General features: G+C 43.9%; 2 protein-coding genes and 1 long non-coding RNA gene across 14 annotated transcripts in view; 2 read left to right on the forward strand and 1 right to left on the reverse strand.

Moving 5' to 3' along the window:
• faf1 (Fas (TNFRSF6) associated factor 1) overlaps positions 1–9,905 on the forward strand; it is a 58,401-nt gene extending 48,496 nt beyond the window's left edge. For all 11 annotated transcript variants that reach the window (XM_035646482.2, XM_035646486.2, XM_035646478.2 and 8 more), the window contains 2 exons: positions 1,291–1,506; positions 8,808–9,905. In XM_035646482.2, the coding sequence (XP_035502375.1) occupies positions 1,291–1,506; positions 8,808–8,891 (300 nt within the window). In that variant the 3' untranslated portion in view covers positions 8,892–9,905. The remainder of the gene's footprint in view (positions 1–1,290; positions 1,507–8,807) is intronic.
• A 2,804-nt stretch (positions 9,906–12,709) lies between these two features.
• LOC118317648 overlaps positions 12,710–25,494 on the reverse strand; it is a 54,187-nt gene continuing 41,402 nt past the window's right edge. The window contains exons 2-6 of one of the 2 annotated variants that reach the window (XR_004795482.2): positions 25,210–25,367; positions 21,345–21,528; positions 20,763–20,837; positions 14,635–15,050; positions 12,710–13,899 (exon numbers count right to left, since the gene is read on the reverse strand). This is a non-coding gene — a long non-coding RNA (uncharacterized LOC118317648). The remainder of the gene's footprint in view (positions 13,900–14,634; positions 15,051–20,762; positions 20,838–21,344; positions 21,529–25,209; positions 25,368–25,494) is intronic. The other variant, XR_004795483.2, reaches the window with a different exon arrangement.
• dmrta2 (DMRT-like family A2) lies at positions 21,522–24,252 on the forward strand. Its single transcript, XM_035646490.2, has 2 exons — positions 21,522–22,123; positions 22,470–24,252. The coding sequence occupies exons 1-2, from the start codon at positions 21,664–21,666 to the stop codon at positions 23,360–23,362; spliced, it is 1,353 nt and encodes a 450-aa protein (XP_035502383.1). The 5' UTR covers positions 21,522–21,663; the 3' UTR covers positions 23,363–24,252.

A 25,494-nucleotide genomic window follows, 5' to 3' on the forward strand; every position in this document is an offset into this window, starting at 1 on the left:
AAGCCGGGGCGTGTTGTCACAGCATATGCTCCCAGGCTGGCCAAACAGGAACAACAAGCCAGGGGAGGAGGAGGTGTGGGGGAGGCAGGAGCAGTAAGAAGAGGAGGGCTCGGGGGAGTCGCTGAAGCAAGGTTTTCAGAACACAGGAGAGCTGATTAGCTTCGCTGTGCAAGATGAACGTTGATGGTTGTCTTTGTACTAGATATGCCACCTTTACTCTGTGGTGTACACCGTATTTACAAAGTTAATGTCTGTAAAATAAGAGATTACACTTTAAAGACTTTGATCTATGTGTGGTAGACACTGAGATTATCAACAGGCTCAGTCTCAGATTTCCCCTAACTGAGCACCATCTATCTGAGTAGAGGTAAGGCAGCATGAAAGAGGAATACTCTTGAAATGCATATTGAAATGCTACTTGGCAACCTTCTGGGTTACACCAGGCTTTAGGGAACAGGGTGAGACACAGGACAACTAATTTAATAACATTTTCTGGACAAGAAGATCCTTTAATTAATGTGAGGCAACAGTGCTGCAATCAAGACTCTGGGAGCAACTCCTTGGCTTCTCCTTCATACTTATTTGGATAGTGTGTCATTGTCTTCATCGCTGCCAGTGTTACCATTGAGTCTTGGGTTTACATTTTCTAGTGTGAGACAGGGCTTCATTTTTATAACCACTCTCGACAATCTAATTTTTTTTCTTGCATCGGGGAAGACTCTATAAGCTTCCTGGCTTCCCTCCTCTGCACTAATCCACTTCATTTTATAAAGCCTGTCTACTATAGTGATGTATTAAATGTACAAAAATACAACATAAAAATAACACGCAAGGTGCTGATGTGCAAACACACAAGCTAAATTAAAATAATGTACTTATCCGGCAGCCGTTTGTCCTCATTTTCATCAACAAACTGTAAAAATGAAAACGGAATCATCAGTAACTTTTGTGATGCTAATTGGCACGAAAAAACAGCAACCCTGCGGCACCAGTGCTGACAGCTGCACCTCATTGACACCTGTATGTAAACATCTCTGCCCTCAGTCAACAATGTGAAGCACTAGAAAAAGTCATGCGCTTCAATAATTGTATGCAATTAATATTTTGAGAAGAGTTGGGGGTAGTAGAGTAGAGTTGGTGTATTTTTACACATCACTATGAGGAAATAACCTTTAAATAAGTAGACCATATGCATTATGGAAATCTGGCCAACTCTCTAGTTAGATTATGTCGAGCACCCAAACTGTCACTGACCACAATACTGGATTTCCCCCCCTTCCTGTCTTTCAGGCAATCCGCTTGTCATTGGAGCAGGCCCTACCGCCAGAGCCCGCCGAGGAGGCTGGAGAGCAAATCAGCAAACTGCGAATCCGCACACCAAGTGGAGAGTTCCTGGAAAGGCGTTTCCTGGGCAGCTGCAAGCTCCAGGTCCTCTTCGACTTTGTGGCCTCCAAGGGATACCCCTTCGAAGGGTTCAAGCTCCTCACCACCTTCCCTCGAAGAAATGTGAGTGATGTATCTGACACACACACACACACACACACACACACACACACACACACACACACACGCCCAATATGAACCAATTCTGCTCATACATTTATATAATCTGATAAATTAACAAGTGGAGGGGTAAAGGCTTTTTTACAAAGATTGGAGCTGAATTATCCTGTTGTCTGATGGCAGTTTTGCGCTGTGCATCGTAACAGTTCTCCGCCCACTCAGATGAGCTCTAAATTCATCCTCGCTGCAGAAGAGCAGCAGCAGGTTATGAAGTGTTCTCGGACGCAGCTGGAATCTCTGCTGGATAGATCCACAGCTGTAATTGGATTCTCCAGTTTGGCCTGTGCTAAAAAAACTCAGGTGGCAGCTGTGACCGGAGAGCAGCAGGGACAACAGTGAAGACGATATGTTGTGTCTATTTCCCGATTTAGTTTTTCCTGGTTTTAATGTTTTTATGTGCTACAGCTGCCCTAGTCACTTTGTTTACTTGTACCTGTGATGGGGGCGAGTGAAGCCGACTGTTTATCAATTCACCTGCGCACACGTATTATTCAGTGAATATTAATTAGGAATCAGTCCGTGGTGAATACAGTACACAGTGGCTGTGTTAGGATACAGTTGTCAGCACTAACAGTAGTATTCTCTGTGGCTCTTCTGCTGATGCTCGGCAGCTCTCACTCAGCTACAGCCATTCATTAGAGGGCTTGGTGGCCGCGCGCGGTGTCAGCGAGCTAATGAGCACTGTTCTAACTACCAGTTTAATTAGCCATGCTGCTGGAAACAAAAATGGGATTTCCATTAATCAAGATAGGAGTGCATTTGGAGGAGTGGGTGGTGGTGGTTGTATAGAGGTGTGTGTGTGTGTGTGTGTGTGCGCGTGCAGGCAGGCTTGCCCAGGCAGTGTGCCATCGCAGTCTGCAGAGACGCTGGGGCACAAACACCTCAAACCAACACACACATTAACACGTCGCTCACACTCCTCGTCTTCGTCACAATCGCACACTTCAACACATGCACAAATATTTCCAAGCAAACAAATGCCCCGCTCACAACTTTGTCACTTAAAGGATTCACAGTTGTCTCTTTATAATCAAGAGTAAACATGTGTTTGAGTCTGAGATAAAGATGTGTCTGCATCGCAGATGAAATTCCAGCAAAAACAGGATGGGAGGATTAGAGGGGTGGAGGAGCGAGAGGAGGATGGCGACTGCAGAACTAGTCAGAGAAGAGAACAGAGAAGATAAAAGCTTAAACAAAGAAGAGATTTAATCAGAGAAACAGTCTGATGGAGAAAAGGATAGAGGAGACAAGTGGGGAAGATATTAAAAAAGAAGATGATGGGAGATAATTCCAGAAAACAGAAAGGCAAGGGGGTTTGGGGAAAGGGAGAAGTGCAGCAGCTCAGTGGTAGTGCCAGTACGAGGCTGTGAACACAGGCCCCTGTCTAATCCTGCAGCTCTGTGTTGTAATTAAATGAGAGGGAGCATAGAAAGCCTCCATCCCGTCCAGACGCTCTCACTGTTGCTCTGCCAGGATCAGAGGATAGAGGATAGACCACTATTGCATTTGTAATACTGCACAACTGTTGAAACCTTCTTTCCCTTTTTTGAGTTTTTTTCCGGCTTTGTGGAGTGTCACTCTTTCTTTTGCGATTTTCCCTCCTCGTCAGTATTTCACTTCTATGCCATTCAGTCGTGACACAAATCAGTCGATCCACGCAATCCAACTCAAAAACATCAAGTGAAGTTTAGTCAAAATATTTTGGGCTAAAAATGATTGACCAGGAGAAAGTGCTGTATTGTGAATCTGTCAATCTGTAAACGTGAGTTTATTATTATTATTATTATCATCAACTTCTACCACTTTGAGATAAAACATCAGAGCCACTTCAGATGCGTCTGATTCGTGCTTCTTCCACCTTCCTGTAGTTTAGCCAATAAGTGTCTATTAGTCTCCGATTTTTTTGGGACTCAGTTTCTTCCTCAACATTTGGTATCAGTGGCTTATCTCTTCAGCACTACAGCAGGCCTTACACTGGCATCATTTGTACTAGGCTTAGCCGTGCTCAGGGAACTAACCCTTTCTCCGTTTCTATGATTGTCAGCGAGTTTGAGGAAGAGAGAGAGGGGGGTTGTCTAGTGTTTCAGTTTTCAGCTTTCCATTCAAGATTTTCCTTCGTTTTCTTTCATATTTGTTGAGCACGGTCCGCTGCTGAAAGGCCTGAGGTCTTCTTCCTTCAGCTCGCGGTGACCATGTTTAGACTGTCGGTATAATAATCGACAATCAGCTCTTCCTGTCCGGCCGTTCATAGACACCCAAACACTGTCAACCTGGCGTATTATTTTTCCTACAGTGATACTGTACTCTATTTCACCTCCTCTTAATCCTTCTTCCAGCTCTCTGAGCGAATTTGCAAAAATGATTCTTAGACAAAACCCGAGATGCAGAAAAAATAAACAGTGGCACAGAAGAAGCAGTCGCGCTGCACTGAAATAGATTTGACATCTGTTGTACTGGTGTGTTTTTGTTTTTCTTCTCCCACTATCTGACAGTTATTTGCACAGGAGGAAGGAAGGTAGTTTATTTTAAAAGTAGTTTCATTCAGAGGTTTCGGATTGTTCTTCTGATATTCTCCACGAGCTGTATGGCACCATGCTTCATTTTTGAAGCTAGACATTATGTGTGGCTTCATCTTGGGCCAGTATCTCCCTCTCTTCAAGTCTCCCTACACTCAAAAAAATGTGCAGAGTTTGAAACCAGACGGCTGTTCTCACAATTGACTCTGCTGAACACGCAAGGTTTTTGTGAAATCACAACTAGCTCAGAAGCAACTTGGAAAGGTCAAGTCTTCCCTGCACGTACTGCGAGACTGGACTTTTCACTAATATCAATCATTAAACAGTACAATAATTACACGTCCACAGAGACGACGTTAAAAGCTGCATCTTTGATTTGTTTCACCCCCAAGGATCTTGGCCCCCCTCCCCACCATCAGCCCTCTCCTTCTCCTCTTCCTTCCAGCTTTCCCTCCCTCTGTCTCCTTTTTCCCTCCTCTTTCTTTCTCCTGCTGCCTCTGTACCTCCCTGCTCACACGGTCCCCATCCCTCGCAATTATACCTTCATTTTGTTCCACAGTCTTTGTGTCCCTACCCCTGTGCATTCCCCCCCCCCCCTTAGTAAACATCCTTTTAAATATATTTTAAGCATAAACTAGATAATAAACTTATTTTCTCTCAATTCACTTAGTCTCTCATTTACTTTTCTTCTTCATTCCCCATTTTTCTGGTGTGTGTCGTCGTCCCCCCCCCCCACACACACACACACACACACACACACACACACAAACACACAAAAAGCTGTGCAGTGCTTTTCTGCCTTTGAAGTACCGTATTCTGGTCTGTTCTTTTCTGTTCACGCCCCGGCGCTCTGTGCTGTCAACGCTCCTGGCAGCATATAATGATCTCCCACTGCTTTTGTAATTGGCCAAATAAACACTTGACAACACTAGTTTAAAACAGACAAGTTATTTGGTTTTAATTAACATAGTAGGGCCTGTAATGGCTTCATTAAAAATGCGTTATTTCAGCTGCACGTTTGATTATATTGGAAACGGACATCTCAAGGGCCCGTGTTTATTTTCTCTTTCTTTCCTTTCACGGCTGAACGTTGCTTAGTGTCGCCGCCTCTGTTATATCTGCGTGTTTTATTCATTTGAATCAAGTGACGTTCGATTGTGGTGTTTATTCTAAAACTTCACATTAAGTGTTAATTATGCAGCCTTTAACCGTGGGGAAATTTGATAATGAAAGTTTGATAATGCCAAATACAGCTGATAATTTATTGTGGCACAGTTTTTCACAAGAAAAGAAAGATAAAATATCGAAGATTGCAGAGACACACCATCTGTCTTTTTCATTTATTCCAGTTTTAAAATTACATTTGCCTCTAGTCTTTCCCTCATTTCTCTCCCCTCAAGATGGAGGCTGGTCCTGAGTCTGGTTCTGCTCTTTGTGAGAACTGTTGGGTTTCTCTCTGTAATGCTCTAAAGCCTCGACCAAATAATGTAACGTTGTGATTTGCTGCCACACAAATTAATGAAATTTATTTTTGTGCTGAGTTTCAATTCTGTTTTTTTTATTTTGTTAATTTATGTATTTTTAATTATGAACTGGAAAACCTTTTCCTTTTCCGCAAATGTTATTTAGTCGGATGAAAATCATTCAAAATTAATTTCATCTTTTAAATTAGCCAGACAAATTTTAGCTGATTAATTTGATTTAAATTGGCTGATGGAAATGATATTGACTCGAGGTTAAAGACAAACTGCAAGCAGAGAGCTAGATTGTGTCGGTCTTATGTATGTATGTATGTATGTATGTATGTATGCGTGGCTGTGTAGGCATGAGAGGAGAGAATATGGCTTAGGCAGAGCAGAAGAAAAACAACAGCTTTGTTTGTTGACAGATGCCTCCATGCTTATGGTCTGTTAATTGGATAACAATGTAAACAATCACCGATGGCGCCCGTCTCCTGTGTCAGTGTGGCATCTTGTTTCCCTACTTTCTTCTTCAGAGTCAGATGCTGCTCTTCCCCCGATGTCTCTCCCTGGTGCACTACAAGCAGAAACTCTCATCCCAATTTCAATCACGGCGCACAATACCGGCCTCGCTTATATGCCTCGCACACGTGCACAAGCGCACACACACACACGTGCCCACACCCCAAAGCCTCAATTACTCCTACCTGATGCTGTGGTGTCATAACAGCCTGTAAGGTTCATTAGCATGGCAGCCATTTGCAGCGTGCTGCTCCTGAGGTGGGAAAAGGAGCGCAGCAGCCCTGTTGGTAGTTTTCCCCACCGTTGGGATGGAATATGTTTGCGGCAAACACACACACACGCGCTGATAAAAACGCGCACACCATTTTACCTCTCCTCATGGCGTCTCGCTCCCTGCTGTGCTATGAGGCAGTTGACTAGGTGATGGGCAGAAGGTTGATGCGGCAGCCCCTCCCCGCCCGCACCGCGCGCCCCAGGACCCTGCTGAGAAGTCAAGAGTCTAAATGACACGTTGAAATTAGGACAAGGAGATGAAAGATATGGAGTCAAAGGCCGCCCAAGTGCACACGGTGTGACATTTCCAAACACCCCTGGGAGATGGATAGGTTGCCGGATGATGATATGTCCTCCTCACCTTTCCTTAATTTACTTGCCTTCTCAGTTTTTTTCTTCTTCTTTGTCTTTGCCTTTGAGCAGTGTCTACACACCTCTGAACACTAGTTGAGATGTGAAGGTTGTTTTGAATTTTATTTCTTTACTCTTATTACTGTTTTCAGTCTCTAAAATAATATGTTTCTCTGGAGCTGAAATAGACTCATTGTTTATTACCATGTAGAGATGAAGGACAATTTTTTCATCATTATCATTATTATTGTGATATTTAGCTTTTAGTATTCGCGTATAGAGCAAGATTTGCTCTTTATAAAATCCCTGATTGTTAGGACATTAATAAGACGCTTAAATTTTACAGAAGGTGAATGTAGTTGAAGCTGGTGGTTCGGTTCATGGTCAGAGTTCACAGAAGTATCCCTCTGCTTGTTGTGAGGTCGACCTTTACCGCGCTCGGCTTGCCCTCCGACCTTCTAGAGCAGGTACAGCGTGATGGTTAATTATCCCACCCTGAGGTTAGAATAGAAGGCCTAATCAGAGGGGCTGACGCAGCAGTCCTCAGATAAGCCCCGGACACATCTCGGTGTCACACCACCTCGCCCGTTCGGCCCAGGTGTTAGATTGGCCCGATGTAACACAACCCTTCCAGTGATTAGCTCACATAAGCTAAGAGGCCCACAGGGGTGGTGGGTGTGAGGGAGAGAGTCAGATTGTCCTGTTCTGAAAAAAAAAAAACTAAACCGACCCCCTTCGTGTCGGCTAACTCAATCAGCTCCGTTGTGGGTGGTACTAAATTATTCCTTCGCTCTTAGACAATAGCTGCTGTGCCGGGTATTGAAAAGAGATAAATGTTTCTCTCCTCTACACTGCAGCTACGTTCCTGTTTGACCTTTGTCTCGGCGGAAATTAGTCACTATTAGTCTCTATTAGTCATCAAAAATGCACACAGTTCTCGCAATCTCTGCTACTCTTGCTCTCTCTCTCTCTCACACACTTCACAGAGCTTTTATAACACACACACACACACACACACACACACACACTGTCTTTCCTGTCCTGTAACCTTCATCAGTTTGTTCTGGATTGGAGCCTTTTCGTGAAAACAAACCTGACTGTCCTCTGAGGGAAACAAAGCTCCAGCTGCTCAGATTACAGCCTATAGTTTTTTTTTAATGATGTTAGAATAATACACTCTCTTACAAAAACCTGAGTTGCAGTCCCGTGTTCACACATGTGAAAAAAATCTGAAGATGTAATTGAAAAAGTTTAGATAATAAGATTAAACTGACTTTAAAACAAATCTGACTGCCTGTGTGGCTGCGCCTGTTGGACGTCATCACGTTCTGTCTGCCAGCGTTGTTGCTAGAACAAGCTTTCAAATCAATCTACTTTTGTTGAGCAATTTTGTTTAAATCTTTTTGAGGCTGTGGAAAATGGCAGCTCAGTTTAGATGCATGGCCAGAACATCAATCACCATGTAATCCAATAACTGCTGCTGAAATAATTTGTTGATTTAATTGAACACTGTCTGCCAGCAGATGTATAGTTGAATCAAACCTACAAACCATTTACTGGTTGCATCTTCAAAATCAGAAATTATAAAGATCGTTATTATCTTTATACACAGAAACAGAGAAATCATAAGAGGCTTTTCTCTCCTGTCAAACATGAATATATAAATGTCAAAATATAGAAAGATATAAACATTTGAATAAAAAACGTGAAAACCGAAATAGCAGCAAACACAGAATGTTGACATTCATTTTCTCAAATGTGAAAATATGCCAATTCTCTGTGCTTAATAGTACATAGTTAATGTACTATGTGTGTATGATCTTTGTTTGGACTAAACAAGCAAATGAAGAAGATATTTAGCGATTTAGGATATTGTGATGGATACTTGATGGATACTTTAAGCACTTTGAGTTTCAAGAAAAGTGCTCTAGAAATGTCATGTATTATTATTATTATTACTTCATTGTAATAATATCAACAATACAACACTTGGTTTAAAAAAAAAATTAAAGTCAGGTTAAACACTAATGAAACTATTAACCATGAGGTGCAGTTCTAGCATTAAAATCATTTGGTCAGCGACAGTCTAACGACCCCCCCCCCCCCCCCCATCTGTTCTCAGATCACCCAGTTGGATCCAGAATCGAATCTGCTGGAGGCCAAGTTGTTTCCACAGGAGACGCTCTTCCTGGAGGCTAAAGAATAGGAACTGTCCCTCTGATCACTGAGAGGACCGACTCATTGACTGACTGATGAACTGGCTGGACACACAGTAGTCACCGAGCATGCCCTCCCCTCCCCTCCCCCGGTCTGGGCCTACAGTACACACACCTACACTTACACACACACGCACACACACAAATACACAGTCATCTCATACATAAATACACTGGACATCATGCACGTCCAGTGACACACAAGTGCAAGTAAGCCTCTCTGCCCTCGGCCTGGTCGTGATACATGAACGACTCGTGTATACGTGTTGCACAGAGGAGCGAAGACAGTATCACAAGCACACAGCCAAATATTCACCATACCCCCCCACCCCCCCTTTCTCTCAACTCCTTTCACACACTTCACAAATTCATGTTCCCAACTGCTGTCATGGTTTTCTCTCACAACACAAACACAAGTACAATAACAACGTTGACAAACTGAGTAGACAAAATCTTTGTCACAGTAAAAGAAAAAAAAGAAAAACTTGGACTTGGCCCCCCCTCGTTTTACACATTCAACGCACCAAGGCTGCTTTTTTTTAGAACATGTTTTTTGTGTTTGAAATAAAAAAATATATGATAAAAAAAATTATGTATGAAAAAAAAGGAAATCAAATAAACAGCAAGAAGAGATGTTGCCTTGCAGAAATCTGGGCTGCCTCATCTCCACCTGTATTTACCCCCTTCTCCTTCCCCAATGCCACTTCCCACCCCCGCCTCTTCCCCATGCCCTTGTCCCACCCTACTCCCCTGCACCCCCTCCACACAATGTCTCCCGCCGGGAATGGGATGTGATGGGACACTCACGGCATCTGCTATGGCCCCTCAGTCTCCACTCCCCCTGGTTTTAACATCCACTGCTCCACAAGCCAACGGATTGCTCAGTTTTCAGTTTTTTTTCTTTTCTTTTTTCTTTTTTTTCCCTCTTGATCCTTTTTAAGTTTGATGCTGTATTAGTTTTAGTTTGATATACATTATATAAAATATATGAATATGAACATCAATTTGTCTCAGCCGTAAATCTGTTGAATTATGTTATGACACGCGCACACACACACACACACACACACACAGCCTTATCCCTTTTCAGGTGATTTTTTTTTCTTACATTCTCTTCCGTTATGTAGAGGTGTGTTATGTAGGACACATAAAGAGTAGATAACAATTTTATATTAGACTTTTAAATCAATATCTATACAATGCATCTCCTCTGGGGGGCATTAAGGGGTAAAGGCCAGTTCACAGATTATGTTGGAAAGAAAAACCAAAATGGACCAAAAATTTGGCATTTTTGGTCCATTTAGTTTTTTTAAATATTCTTTATAACGTTTGTGAGTTGTTCGCTTTTAACTAGAGCAACACATATGTGACTTAATCTGCAGGAGGTCATGTTGATCAACATAAATTGTTTGTATTTCAGAAAATGTCCAGAAAATCGGGCGCAGACATGTCCGTGAGCTTGCTGCTCAAATATGAAGAACGCAACAGGAGATTGTTCGGGTCAGAGTTGTTGACAACATCAAGAAAATGTTGTGAAGATTCGCGGCGAGGGAGTGGGCTAGATCTTCCTGCTGTATTCTCACATGATCTTAAGTTTTTCTAGGGGGCTGGCCGGAAAAGTTCCGCTGGACGTCAGTGTATGTCTGAAGCTGTGGGTGACAAAACAAAAGGTTCACACATCATGTCAAAGTTCAGGTATATGCATCATCACATCTCTGTTGCCACTGGCAAATCTTTTTTGCTTACTCCTCTTAACAAATGTTTTAATATTCTCCCTCCCATGCACATCCACATGGTAAAATCAGCCTCACCACAGCTAATTCTCTGCCCTCAGCGGGGAGGGATCACGCAGGCTTAGCCCTCCATCTGTAGCAGGGCTCCTCTGTCAGCTAAAGGCAAAGTTTGAGAACCCCAGCAGAGCAGAACGGAGTGCCACAAACAACTGCTACTCCCTCATCAATTAACAGGCAGGCGGATCACAGCAGCCTGGACTAAATCCAGCCAAGAGTAGACAGACAGGGCCTTCATGATATGAAAATGTCTTTTCATAGATTTTATTTGTCATGTTTTTTGTTCTTGACAGTGGACGCTGGCAGGAAGAGTGAGGAAGCATGCAATATTTTGAATACTTCTCATGTTAAACATCAGACAGTGTAAAGGTGAGAGCACACTGAAGTTTCTTTTACCTGCTATTGTGTCAACACTGTTTTTCAGGGTGCAGTTGGAGGGTCCTCTAGTGATTTTGAAAGGGGGGGATAAAGGAATGGGCTGCACGGTGGTGTAGTGGTTAGCAATTTTGCCTCACAGCAAGAAGGTTCTGGGTTCGAATCCCGGTTCAAACCAACCAGGGCCTTTCTGTATGTGTGGGTTCTCTCTGGGTTCTCCGGCTTCCTCCCTCAGTCCAAAGACATGCAGAATGGGGTTAGGTAAATTGGAGACTCTAAATTGACCGTAGGTGTGAATGTGAGAGTGAACGGTTGTCCGTCTCTGTATGTGGCCCTGCGATAGGCTGGCGACCTGTCCAGGGTGAAGCTGCCTCTCACCCAATGTTAGCTGGGATTGGCTCCAGCCCCCCGTGACCCTTAAGTGGACAAAGCGGTAGACGATGGATGGATGGATAAAACAACAAAGTACTGCAAATGTAAATATTTCATAAACACATATCTTAAATCGTCGGAGACCATATGATTGAAATGTTCACTCACAATGCAAAAAATATAAACCTTACAATATTCATTATGTATTTTTGATTTCTTCTGAAAAGAAGAAAAACTATTATGATGACATTATAAATACTGACGACATTTCACCAAATCGTTGTAGTTACTTTGAGGATGACGGCTGACATTTAGTAATTTCTAATTAATGAAGCCTACGAGCAACAAAGTCAACTCCAACGATATCGCTTGCCGCTGTGATCAAAAATATGTACTTATAGAACAAATTTGATGTCAGAAAAAAGGTTACTTAGTTAATCATAGGAATATATGACAAGAATCTTATACACTGAAATGAATCAGTGTGCCTTTGTAAAATCGCTGTAAAAACTTTGATCCCTTAAAGAGGTCAGCGTCAGACTTCACTGGTTATGGACTCGGTGGACAAAACTGAACTGTCTCTTCAGGGGAAAGATGTAAAGGCACCTGAGTGGTTTGAATAGTCTTCAAAATCTAATTTTGATTAATCTAGACTTTTGAGTCTAGTTTCAAATGGGAATTCAACAGGCCTCAACTTAATCCTCCTGGGTGAAATAGAAAATGATCTCACAAATCTTACTTTGTGGTTTGCAATTGAGCCCTGTGGTGTTTACTGATGAAAACCTTTCAAAATGCTTTTCTATAAGTTCATCCAGTACCATCTGGCAATGAAAGTTACACTTGTGCTTTAAAAAAAGTTGGACTGCTTGTGTGAGTGTGTTACACAAGCGGTCCTGGGAGTGTGAGTGCGCCTTCGTCAGCCGCTGTCTTGTTTCTCACGCGAGGAATGAGTGGAGCTAATGTGCTCAGCCAGCCTCACTTCCCCAGGTCTGACCAGACAGGAGATGTTGCTAAAGGCACTGGGTGAGTGAGTGAGGAAGAAACACTGCATGACACATCCTGAGTTCTTCTGTCTCTGTTCATCAAAATCTATTCGGAAAGTGTCACGTTGAATCGATAAACAAGTATTGACAGAGATTCCCTGATTTTAAACCACTAATATTTGTCACAAGAAAAGTCAAATGTGTTCAAATGAAAGATGAAGAGAAACCACTTGCTACCAAAAACCTATAACTTTATTTCCTAATAAATGTAGGTTTGCATGAGCCTTGGAAAGACCTACAACTTGGCCGTGAAGAAGTTCTTAGGTCAAGAAAAGATAGCAAAATGCAGATTTTTTTTTATTAATAAAGTTCGAAATATACTTGCCATTGACTCCGTGCAACTTGAAAATCAAAAAACAACGACAAATCACAAAACAACAGCAAATCACAAAATACACAGTGGAATCATAAAACAAGGCAAATCACAAAACACAACGGCAAATCACAAATCCGATGGCAAATCCCCAAAAACAATTAGTATTGTCAGTGAGCTCCGGGCCTCACGTCCAGATTCAGGCCTGTCTGGTCTTTAAAAGGGAGAGAGTGTTGGTAACAGGCCAGTGAAGGTACCGGAGGAACAATAGTGGGGACGGCTCTTGAGAAAAGACAGTAGCTGGACAAACCTTTGCCTCAGCCTGTATTTTAAATGATTAAGTGTTTCTAGTCAGTCAGACTAATGCTTATCTCAAGACCAGGCTGCCAACTTCCATCCCGGGGTCATCCACACATGCAGCGTTTGTGTTTGGAAGTTGCTTTTTTAAAAGTTATTTGGCCTGAACTGGATGAGTGTTAGAACATGGTGCCTCTGTGAGGCCCAGTCTGGACTCGAGTTTGGTCTTACCCCCAAAACCTAGCAGGCTTACGCCCTTTAATGCTCCCAGACTTTGAGGGGTCATTGAGGGGTCGACCTGATGTGTATCCAATGTCCCATTCGAGGGGAAATGCTGAACTTTGTTGAAGACTCTGAAGGGCAATTGTTGAATAGTTAAAAGGATGATCCTTGTGATATTAGATGTGGGAGGCAGAGGAGTGAGTTGGCCGCGGGGCCGCGTGCAGCTCGGGGCGAGGGAGAGGTCCGGGCAGGAGCTCAGTGAGCGTAAAGAGCCAAGTGTGTTTATGCAAAGAGACAGACAGGTGCACCTCTGCTCGTCTGTCAGAGTGCGTCTTGCTCCTGCTCCTGTGCATAGTGCAGCTCCTCTCAAGTGTGAGATTACAGTTTCTATCACGCAGATTTAATTTAATGTGCACAGGCATGTTCCTTTGTGCTGCTGCAGCTGGTGATGGTGATCGGGTCGGAAGTGCCAATGAGACGTAGTGATATCGCTCTCTTAGGGCGAGGGTTCCTCTCTGTCCGGCAGCCGGCCAAACGTGTCCTCGGTTGTTTTTGTTTCACTGGGAAGAAGTCATCAGGTTTATAACTGTAAGAGAAATTAACTAAAATATCAATTTAATCTAAAAATAGTTCTTGTCATTTCTGTTCAGCTGATTTGTTTTTTGGAAAGATAAGAGCCCCCAGGCACACTTGTGTTTAATAAAAATCATTACATGAAAATCAAAAAGAATTACTGATTCAACAGATTAACTGTTCTGGTGAGAGTGAAACGTATTGAATATCCCACAGACTCTTCCATGATTGACACATTTCTGTTTTAGAGACACCATTACCCACTGTGGAGCTGTATGGATTAGTTGATTAATCAATAAGTTGCCATTCAAAAATTTCAAAAGTTCAATTGTTACAGTCATTTTTTTGACCGAAAGCTGAAATGCCAAATATTCTCCGGTGTCAGCTGTGACCTTTTGCAGCATTTCTCTGGCATTCTTGAGAAATGAATCTATGATGAAAATATTTGTTGGTGTCAGGTTGACAAAGAGGCCTCTAATATATCTTTCTATTTCCCCTTTAGAGAAGACGTCAGTGTGACGGCGTAGCATCAGCTGTTCTCTGACCTGTTAGTCAAACTTTGGTTGGATGTCTTAATCAGTGTGTGTGTGTGTGTGTGTGTGTGTGTGTGTGTGTGTGTGTGTGTGTGTGTGTGTGTGTGTGTGTGTGTGTGTGTGTGTGTGTGTGTGTGTGTGTGTGTGTGTGTGTGTGTGTGTGTGTGTGTGTGTGTGTGTGTGTGTGTGTGTGTGTGTGTGTGTGTGTGTGTCACCTCAGCATCACCCTTTAGCTCCGACCGGGGGGGAGAAGGTGTCTTGTGTGGTAATGAGCTTTACTCCGCCGGCTTCCCGGGGCCACAGATTCTCTGGTGGCAACATCAGGTTGCTGTCTTGATTCTCCGGCGACAAAAGGGGAGAAGCGTCCGCGATGTTTAACCAGCTCCGGGCGGGGTCAAGAATGCAGCCGACACTGGCGAGACACAAGTGATCCACCCCTCCCTCCTTTTGGAGATGCGTGAGCGTGGCGGCTCCCTGAGTCGGGAGGATCCCCGCTTGTGTCCCGAACCGAGGGGTCACCCCGAGTTTACTTTCTCAGACGCCGGCCCTGGCCAGAGAAACAGAATCTGTGCAGCTTAAAGTGTCGGACGGGCACAAAGGGAGGGTCGTCCCCCTCTGTTCACAGGCCTGTCTGTGGACGGCACAATGGACGAGGAGAGACTTTACTTTTTATTCCTGGAGGAAGAAACAACTGTGGCTGGTTGCAATGCCAGATGAAAATTCCTCTCAATCCGCAGCTGCTGTGACTTTCAATGTATAAAAAACTTTATACATTGACAAATAATTAGGGGGAGGAAATAATACACACAGCAAAAAAAACAAACAAACAAACAAACGAATAAGGAATAGGAATTAATTTGATTATTACTTCTGCTCTAATTCATTGCTGCTATAATTTATTTAAAAAGTTGTTTTTTAATACATTATTGTATAATATATAACCCCAAGAACATACATGTCAGTTTGAGCTGATCTTTTTTTTTTTTATTAGAGACGTGTACATGTATCACTTCTCCCTCACCCTGTTACTGTTCATTCAAATACAAAATTAGAATTAAAATTACTTTTTAATAATCATTAATGTCGTGCATTTTCTTGTTAGTTTTCCCCCTATGGCAAAAAATAGGTTACACACGAAAAGTTCTTAATTGGAATTAATTTTTCGAACAAATCGTTGGCATTTGCCGTTTAATATCAATATTATCGTTTCGTTTGTTTTTGTCTTTCTCGTTTGTTCAACTCGTGTTTATTGAGAAAAGCATCTCTCCTAACATGACATCTATTTTTCGTTGATATGAGTCAGATGGGATCAGGATGTATATGTTATATTCAATTGTGGCCATAAATATATTAATTAACATGAATTAATCATTTTTTTTCTTTTGCAGTGAAGCCGCAGGTTGTAATGCCGCTGACTGTGGCAGGGGGCGCTCTGGAGCCCAGATCCATAATCATCTTACTGACAGACGAACCTGCTCTGATTCTGGACGTGATTGAATCTCGCGTCAGCAGATGGTAAAAAAAATAATATATATATATATATATTTAAATCGCTAATTTAAAAAAATTACCCTTCAAAAATGTTTTTAAAAGAATTGTCTAGGGTCATAAAACCACACAGTGTAAAACAGGCGAGCCGAAATGTTTAGTTTAGTAATAGTTGTTTCAATGTTTCCCTTTTAAATGTGAAAATATCATATACTTATTATGTAAGTATATCGGTAAAGGCTCATTTAAATCTAAAAAAAAAAAAATCGGTCCCTAATTTATGATTTCATTGTTGTGTTATGGCAGCCCCGGGCCTCTGTCGGCGTGTTGCTCCGTTCACTCCCGTCTCCTGAAAACACCAACAGCACCGAGGCCTTGTATAAAAACCTGTGGTATTCGGATTATCGGCCGCATGGGATAAAGTAATAAATGGGCCGGTGGGGTCCTGAATGGGGGCAGTGGCGTGGAGGCGAGTAATTACAGCTTCATATTAATTGTGTTTTCTTTTTTTCCTCTTTCTGAGCGCGCGCACACACACACACACACACACACACACACACCGAGGCGAAGCGGCGCTGGTGACATCCAGGAGGACCGGCTCTTTGTGCTGAACACTTCAAGTTTCAAAAACAAGGCCAATTGAAGCGGCGGAGCTCAAAGCCGACGCCATTGTAGTCGAACACATTGAGTTTTGATTGGGGACAATGGTGTTTCTCAAATTTCTTGCAAAAAGAAAGCCATACTCCATCTGTGATCTCAATGAGCGCCTATTCATGCGCTTCCTTCTTTTCTGCACCATTCGTCGGTGGAGAAAAGGAGGCAGATGTGGAGGGACAGAGCCGCGGAGAGCGCATTTTAATTGGCTGCAGTGTGTAGGTCTCTCTCTCTCTCTCTCTCTCTCTCTCTCACACACACACACACACACACACACACTGGAGTTATATGCCACTGGGCCTCGCAGAAGAGAGCGAGAGAGACCAGTAATCTCGCCGTGTTGATGAATACTTGTAGCCCATTCATTAAACAAAGATAATCCCTGCCAAACTACCTCGGGGGCACAAAAACGAGAGAGAGAGAGAGAGAGAGAGAGAGAGAGACAGAGAGAGAGAGAGAGAGAGAGAGACAGAGAGACAGAGAGAGAGAGAGAGAGAGAGAGAAAGAGAGACAGAGAGAGAGAGAGACAGAGAGAGAGAGAGACAGAGACACAGAGAGAGAGAGAGAGAGAGACACAGAGAGAGAGAGAGAGAGAGAGAGAGAGAGAGCCATGGCCAACAGCTCTGCCAAAGAAGGGCCCTTCCTTCAAATCTCTGAAATATTCATAGCCACCACGGCAGGTTATCCCCCATTAACAAATTGTGTTATTCCAGCGAGTGAGGGGTGATGTCGTCTCTCAAGTGCCTCCTCATCCTCATCTTCACACGGCCCTCCTCACATTCATGTGTGTGTGTGTGTGTGTGTGTGTGTGTGTACACACACCTTTTCACTTTATTCTCCAGTGGCGAAGTGATGAAGTGGATTTACTGAAGTACACTCATGACTGACCCCTGGACTTGACTTGGGTGATCCCACTTCACGGTGCTACTACAGAGCGAATTAGCTGATTTTTAAGATGGTTGAACACTATAGATTAAATTGGTCAGTAAAAATGTCCGTTCAATCTTAACCAAGAAACATCCTTAAAAATGCTGCAGAAAGTCCAGAAATATAGTTTCTAATGATTTACTCTCCCAGGGGCCATTTTTAGTATGTGTACTTTTACCTTTGAATGTATTAAGTACACCTACACTTTGCTGCAAATACATCACATTGCCACATTTCATTTTTGGAGGGAGGTATTGATGTTTTCTAAGTTAGTTATCCCGAACAATGCTTCTGCCACGTTAATAACATGTTTATGACGACTGATCGCACACCTCGTGTCTAAAACACGAGGTTTTGAATTTCCCCTTCAAGTCCCGACACCCTCATCAGCCGAGCCACGACCACGCTCCACACCGTGCGTGCAGCAGTGAGAAGCAGCTTGTGCACCGTGCGTGCAGCCCTCGCTGCGCCGCTGACTCTGAAGGAATGCGTTAAGCCTGATCCATTTCTGCGGCGCGCCGGAGCTGGTGTGAAGTGGCAGGTTAACAGCCTCTTGTCTCTAAGCCCGGGCCTCCTGCACACGGCGCGGCCGTCAAGCGTGTAAATACTTCAGTGCGTTTCTTTTCTCCGCGGCCCCCTTGTCGAACTGCTACTCTAACCTCTGCCTCTGTGCGCCGGGGCCGGCGGCTGCAGCGGGAGAGCGCGGGAGGGGATCCGGGCGCAGCCGGGCTGCGGGCGGGGCCGCGGCAGTGGGAGAGGCCGCTAGAAAGCCGCGCCGGGGTGCAGGGGCAGCGGAAACATGCTGCTACATATGTTGGGTCAAGCATGGCCTTTGTTGTGATCTTAACAGGGTGTTAAAAACCCACTCCTCCGTAGCCTCCCTCAAAGAAACGAACGCTTCGCATGGGTTGTTTTTTTTTTGAAGCATAGGCCTAATGAAGTGGGTGAAAGAATGCTGCGCGTTTCTAAGTGCCCACAGTCACTTTTTAATTGCGCGGGGGGCATTTTTAATTGGACCAGGGGGAATAATAGTGAACTTAATCCCTATCATAATGCATATCTTTGAAGAAGACAAAAAAAAAAAGAACTTTCCGCCGCGGGCTCAGCCAAACTAAATGTGATAATATAACCTCGGACCGGCGGAAGTTGACGCAACTCGGGTGGAACCGGGTGTGATTAAATCAGAGCCGGGGTTTCATGTCAGAATCGCCTCAGTTGTTGATCAGCCTTATCGGCCGTCCATGGATAAATATAGCTCAATAAACACGTGTCCAATCCAAGTAACCGCCACTTCAAACCCCACTCTGGTCACCAGTGGAAACTGTGCGTAATGAGAGAAGGGCCGATGGAGGAGATATGGTCTCCTAACAGTTCGCTTCCCGCATTTCTATTGTCTCGGCCGCTACAACAACAACAACAACAACAACACAATAAGAAAACCAAACTAATGAGATACGCAGGCTGTTTTATTTCTAAAAACCATCCATCCATCCTTGCAGGTGACAGCATGAGCACTAAGCTCCGCGGTGGGCGCCGGGCCTTCCTCTGCACTTTGCAACTATCACCATGCACTGATACCCGAGCAGCAGCGCGGGCGATTCTCATTCCGAGTGAGCTCCTCGCCCGCGCGGATAATTACTTTGAATGTCAAAAAGATGTAGTTTTAATATCGTCTCCATTAGCCTGGTGGCTATAGGTAATTAAGGTGCAGATGACGGCGGCGAGGGAAACAGATGGCATTTGCTTACAGTGATTCAGAAAGTAAACAATGAGCCTGGGAGGGGAGAGAGGCAGGGCTGCACACACACACACACACACACACACACACACACACACACACACACACACACACACACACACACACACCGAGCAGCCATATTTCTGTCTCCAGCAGCCTCGAGAAGCAGCCGAGTCGTTTTATTATAACTAAGTCTGTTGTTGTTGTTCTTGTTGTTGCTGTTGTCATACTCCAGGGGACTGGGGGAAAAAAACACCTATAATTTAAAAAAAAATCTGAATTCAAATAATCTGCACGAACGATCTCCTGAGTGAGCAGGTGGTGTGAGCGCGCTGCCCTTTAGTGGCTCAGTGCGCCGTGGACTTCTTCTTCTTCTTCTTCCACTGTTATTGTTCATCAGTTAATAACGATGCGACGGGAGGACGACTCACCGTCACTCAGAGAGAAGCAAAACGATCAATTCACAAGGTTTATTTTATTGAGGAAATAATCGATCAATTTTATTGTAGAATTCTGTTCGTTTTTCTCTCTTTCAGTCTCATAACGATTGAAATGGATTCAGGTCAAATTGAGAATGAAGATGAGAAGTTTGACAGAAACATCTTATTGTCTTCACCTTCAAAAAATGATCAGTAATATTAATTTATTATCTTCTCGCCATTCATTCTGACAGCATATTTTAACAAATTATTCTGTGCGTATTTGTTTAAAAAAATCGTTATCAATATTAATAATGATAATAATAATAATAAAAGCGTTATGGAAAATACTTTTTAATGAAAGTATTATATTTATTTAATATGTGCGTGAAAAGATCACAAATCGAGTTAAAAATAAATAGTGCTCAACGTTTATCTGAAAAATAAATAATAGGCAGTAATGTTAACATTGTCACAATAACAATCATTATTTCAAAGGACTAATAACTTGAAGTCCAAAATTATCTTTAAAATTACTGTAATTAAATGTAAACATGTAGCTATAATTATACACAATAGATGATCGAACAATTTGATCAAATATTGTTTCTTCATCAATCGACACAAATGTTAGGAAATGCAGCTCGTGTCAAACAAAACGGGCACAAAATATGAAGTTATTAAAAATCATTTGGCTTCTATTTGTCTTCAGTTTTATTCTTGATGCGACCAGAAAGAAAAACACTGGAAAGAAAAAGGACAGAAGGACAAATGAAAAACTTTGGTTTGATCCATACAAGGACAAACACGATTTCATTCATCATTCTGTCATTTCGTCTCTTCGATGCGTTTATATAGTTCAATATTATTTTTCTCTCTCTAACCTGCATGAAACAAATAACTGCCGCATATAACTAAAATCTCAATTGGATTATTTTACATGTAGTGTAACAACCACGAGACAATATTATATTTAGTTGAACTGTAGCCGTAACCGTTTAACACGTCGACAGCTTTGCCTCCTGTTGTCAATAACCTGCTGCAGACAGACTTTTTCCTGCCACAGAGCCAACGTCGCCTCTTTTTGAATCAATAAAATAAATGACTGGCTACTCACCCTCCGGCCTGACGGTGTTACAGTCACGCATCATCTTTATTTTTTGTGTGGGGGCAACAAAAGTCTTGAATGAGCCTGTAATTAAACACATCACAAGGATGACGACGTCCAAACAATCGTGTCGCCAAATGATACAGAATATTTCTGAAGAAAAACATTACTTAGAAAATTCATTTTAAGGAGTTTGTTGTGTCCTATACTTGGCAACATGCCATCCTATAGTCGGTTTACCACAATAACAAGGCTATTGTTTAAAAATCAATAAAAAAAAATCTTTTTTTGTGGAAATGCACTGCATCGATTTGAGCTTTCCGGGAAACTCCCTTCAGATTCTTAACACTTGATATTTGGAAAAAAAAGAACTCAGGTGGACACAGTTGAAAAAAAAAAAAAGAAAGTAGACAGAAGAGGCAGGCCAATCAGATCGCTCCTTCCCCCTTTGGCCAATGACAGGCGCCACATTGTTGTCAAATTTGTCTAATGAAAACGTAGGCGCAACAATGCAGAGGGGGAGAGAGAGATCTGTATCCACTGACGATCTCTGGAGGAAGTTAGTGTCTCAGGCTGCGGCGAGTAACGAACCTCGGCTCCTCCCGGACACTTGGACTCCTCATGGGGGAGGAATGATCGCTCCTCTCGGCTCCTGCTCTGCACGGATGTACAGTCCACTGTGTCCGCTCAGATGTTCGCTCCTTCGACTCTCGGACACTTTCCATCAGGGTCATAGATCTGTGTGTGTCCTGTAGTCAGACATCGGTGACTTCACCTGTCGCCCACAGAACCGCAGAGCAGATGTGATCGTCTTTGACATTAGTGTCACTAACGCAGATATATAGCTCAGAACCAGCTCGCTTACTATAGTTTTAACTTTGGTGACATCGGCGAGAAAACACGCGCGGGCATGGATCTGAGACCGGAGCTCCCCACAGTCTCCTCCGCCTCCCACGTGCACCCGGGAGCGGCTGCGGCCGCGGCCGCCGCCTCCATCCCGGTGTCCATGGCCAGCAGCCTGCTGCGCGGCCCTCCGCTGCTCCTGCGCGCCGCGGACAAGTACCCGCGCACCCCGAAGTGCGCCCGCTGCAGGAACCACGGCGTCGTGTCCGCGCTGAAGGGCCACAAGCGCTACTGCCGCTGGAAGGACTGCATGTGCGCCAAGTGCACCCTGATCGCCGAGAGGCAGCGGGTGATGGCGGCGCAGGTGGCGCTGCGGCGGCAGCAGGCGCAGGAGGAGAACGAGGCCCGGGAGCTGCAGCTGCTCTACGGCACGGCGGAGGGACTCGCCCTGGCCGCCGCCAACGGCATCATCCCCCCGCGGTCCAACTACGAGGTGTTCGGCTCCGTCAGCAGCGAGAGCAACTCAGGTGAGAGGGAGCGGCTGCACGACGGCCGGGTTTAGTCACAACACGTGGAGTGAAACTTGGACAGTTCACACTCATAAAGTTCCAAGTATGACGCGTGGCTGGCACACTAGTGAGATTACAGCGAGGCTGCAATGTGACACATCCGGCTGTAGGCTACTGATGAGTGTTTTGTTGATTGTGGTATCAATATGAATTGTATATGGCATTTGACGTCCCGACTGAGCCAGTGACAGGTTGTTCATTTGTTCTGTGAGGGGGACGCGTGTTACAGTCATATCCATACCTTTCTAACACAGTGACATTCGCCTTTTAATCTTAATGCGTGGTTTTCTGCGTGCGTCCACAGATTCCAGTATCCAGAAGTACGAGCTGTTCACAAAGAGCCATCACTCCGGGTCCGCCACCCCGCAGCAGTCTGCGGGGAAACCGGCGTCCGCCGAGAGCGACTCGGCCCCGGGCATCGCGTCCCCGGACGGCCGGCACGGAGGCTCCGGCTCCGAGAACGGAGACAGCGAGTCCTTCCTCGGCTCGCCGGTGTCCAAGCCGCTGAAAGACGGGGAGGAGACTCCTGGGTCCGTCAGCTCCCTGGGCTCCGATTCCGGCTCCGAGACCGACAAGGACGAGCAGGAGGCCTCCCCTTCCTCCGCGGCCTCCCGCCACATGAACGCCATCGACATCCTGACGCGGGTGTTCCCCAGCCACAAGCGCAGCGTCCTGGAGCTCGTGCTGCAGGGCTGCGGCAAAGACGTGGTGCAGGCCATCGAGCAGATCCTCAACAACAGCGACGCCCCGGGGCCCAACAGGGCCGGGTCGGAGGAGACGTGGACGGCGGAGAGGATGCTCCAAAGCGCGCAGCAGCCGCCGCCGCCGCCGTCCTCCACGTCCACGGCCACTCCGACGAGGCCCATGTTGCCGGGAGCCATGACGCTGAGCAACCGCTCCGCGTTTTCTCCTCTGCAGCCGAACGCCCCGCACTTCGGCGCCGACCCCGGCACCTACCCGCTGGGCACCCACCTGGGACTGAACCCGCTGCGGCTGGCCTACTCCGCGCACAGCCGGGGACTGGCGTTCATGACGCCCTACTCCACCACCGGGCTGATGCCCACCCTGGGCTTCAGGCCCCCGATGGACTACGCCTTTAGCGACCTGATACGGGACCGGACGATGTTACACAAAGAGCAAGGCTACGTCAGCGGCCTGTACGGGCCGCTGGTCAACAACACGCCGGACAAGCAGTGAGGCGGGCGGACTGAGCGCAGAGACACGATCCGATGTATTTGTAGCCACAAGTGTTGAATGTTATGGCGAAAATCTTGTGATGTGTTTCGGCTACAGGCGGAACTGTAACTGTACATGATAGGATCGTCTGACCTGTAGTCTGACGGTCTGATAGGAGGGGGAACCTATATTCACTCGTGTAATTTTGGAAAATAATTTTATATATGTTAGACTTCAAAAGTTTGGATGTCATTCCCCATTTATAAGCCTGATCTACTAAAATAACGTGAAACTGAAAATATATTTATCGATCCCAAAATAAATCATCAGCTGGGAAAGTGTGACGTAAACCCAGCTGCACAGAAGGCTAAAATATACATGCTTTCATAACTGATTTATATGTCAGTTAAAATAAACGAATACACGATTTAGAGATGCGTTATTATTATTATTATTATTATTATTATTATTATTATTATTATTATTATATAGACTTTTTTAAATAAGCTGATTGATGAAACTGAAGTTGAAATATAATTTTCAAAATCAAATGAAAATCTAAACACAATCTCTGACACGCATCGAATAATAACTGGGGCAAAATTAAATTATTAAAACATGTAGTTTACGGATGTTAACCCTATATCTCCTGTTAAAGTTGAACTAATGTTTTGTAAATGCCATACCCCTGTTTTCCTGATGTATTATTTCACTTATCTCACCATTTTTTTCTAGTTCGTTTCCAACTGCCTGTATTATATATATTGCATTTGGTAAAATGAAATGCTCTGCTATATATTTGACTTTTCATTTATCTTGTTAGTCAGCTCAAATATTTTGTGACAACGTGCTGGATCAAGTCCGTTCCTCTTCAGATGTTACAAGCTGTGCTGTCACATTGTATGAATATGCTGGAAATAAATGTTATTTTAAAGAAAAAAAGTAAAGCCTATGATCGTTATTAATTGTTTGAAGTGAAATAAGAATATATACCACGTGTAAAAAGCGTTGCAGATATTTAAACCTCGGAGATGGACACATGACACCTGAACGCAGCAGATCAACCCAGTCAGGCGTCATGCTGCTGCTGCAGGTGATCACTGACAGAAATAAAAACGGTGACACTAAAATAAGAAAAAAAAGATTGATAGATCAAAATCCAAATAAAGTTAACATACTTATAGAATACAGAAAACACTGATATATTTCGAGTTTTTTTTATAAATAAACTAGTTAACAGCTAACACACAAATTTCATTAAGTGTTTTTGTTTTGCCGCAATAACCTTTTTCATAACAGAGGTGTCTCTGTGGGATCTTTTTTTTAAATGTCTTTTTAAGCTGCACAGACACAGAGGGGCAATATGCTTTTCCTCTTTCTCCTCCTCAAGTAACGTGCCTGGTTGTTCTTGTACATACAGATATCGACAATGACAGAAGTAAAAGAGTAATGAAATTATTAATCTTTATTAGGAGCTCATATGTTTTTTTTAATAACCAAGCAGCAGGTCACGTTCAGCTGATGGCCATCCCATTATTTTGTTTATACTAACATTTACCCCCGTTAAAAGCCATTAAATAGATTAACTATTACTTATTAGATTAGATCAACTATAAGGCTATTAAAATGGCTAACGACACGAATCAAATACACTTGATGCCAGAAGCGCAATGACGTAATTTAAAAAAATGTGTCAGTGCAAGAAAATGAGATCGGTGAAGGGATTTAAACGAATGTATTATTATCTCTCCACTCAGACTTTGCAGGGTTATGATGGAAAAGAAAAGACACTTTATTTGTGGTAAGAAGTCCTGTATGATTGCTCCACCAATAAACTTTAAAAATAAGATCATTCTGTAAATACTCACTTCTGATTGGATGCGACAGCTTTGCCGCTGCTCACACTGGTGTACAGACGATCCGCCGTGAAATAAAACCTCTGCAGACACTTTCTCCACCCACTCTTCTCTTCACCGCCTCCACAAGAAGCTGAGCTTTTCTTTTTCTCAAAGAGCAATGGCGCCACCTGCAGGTCAAAGCATGTCAGCACCAGTCAGTTGTCACGATGCGGTCCAGAGCCAATTAAATGTTTTAATGCTGATCGGTTGAGCTTGAGATGTGACTGATCAAGGTTATCGTTAACCTTTGACCTT

This window comes from Scophthalmus maximus, chromosome 13, assembly GCF_022379125.1.
Source record: "Scophthalmus maximus strain ysfricsl-2021 chromosome 13, ASM2237912v1, whole genome shotgun sequence".
In the NCBI taxonomy this organism is placed as follows: Eukaryota; Metazoa; Chordata; class Actinopteri; order Pleuronectiformes; family Scophthalmidae; genus Scophthalmus; species Scophthalmus maximus.

Bases quoted from the DNA above. Each gene is read 5' to 3' on its own strand.
- dmrta2 (XM_035646490.2), top strand. From the start codon at position 21,664: ATGGATCTGAGACCGGAGCTCCCCACAGTCTCCTCCGCCTCCCACGTG. The intron at 22,124-22,469 runs GTGAGAGGGAGC...GTGCGTCCACAG, and splicing joins CAGCAGCGAGAGCAACTCAG to ATTCCAGTATCCAGAAGTAC.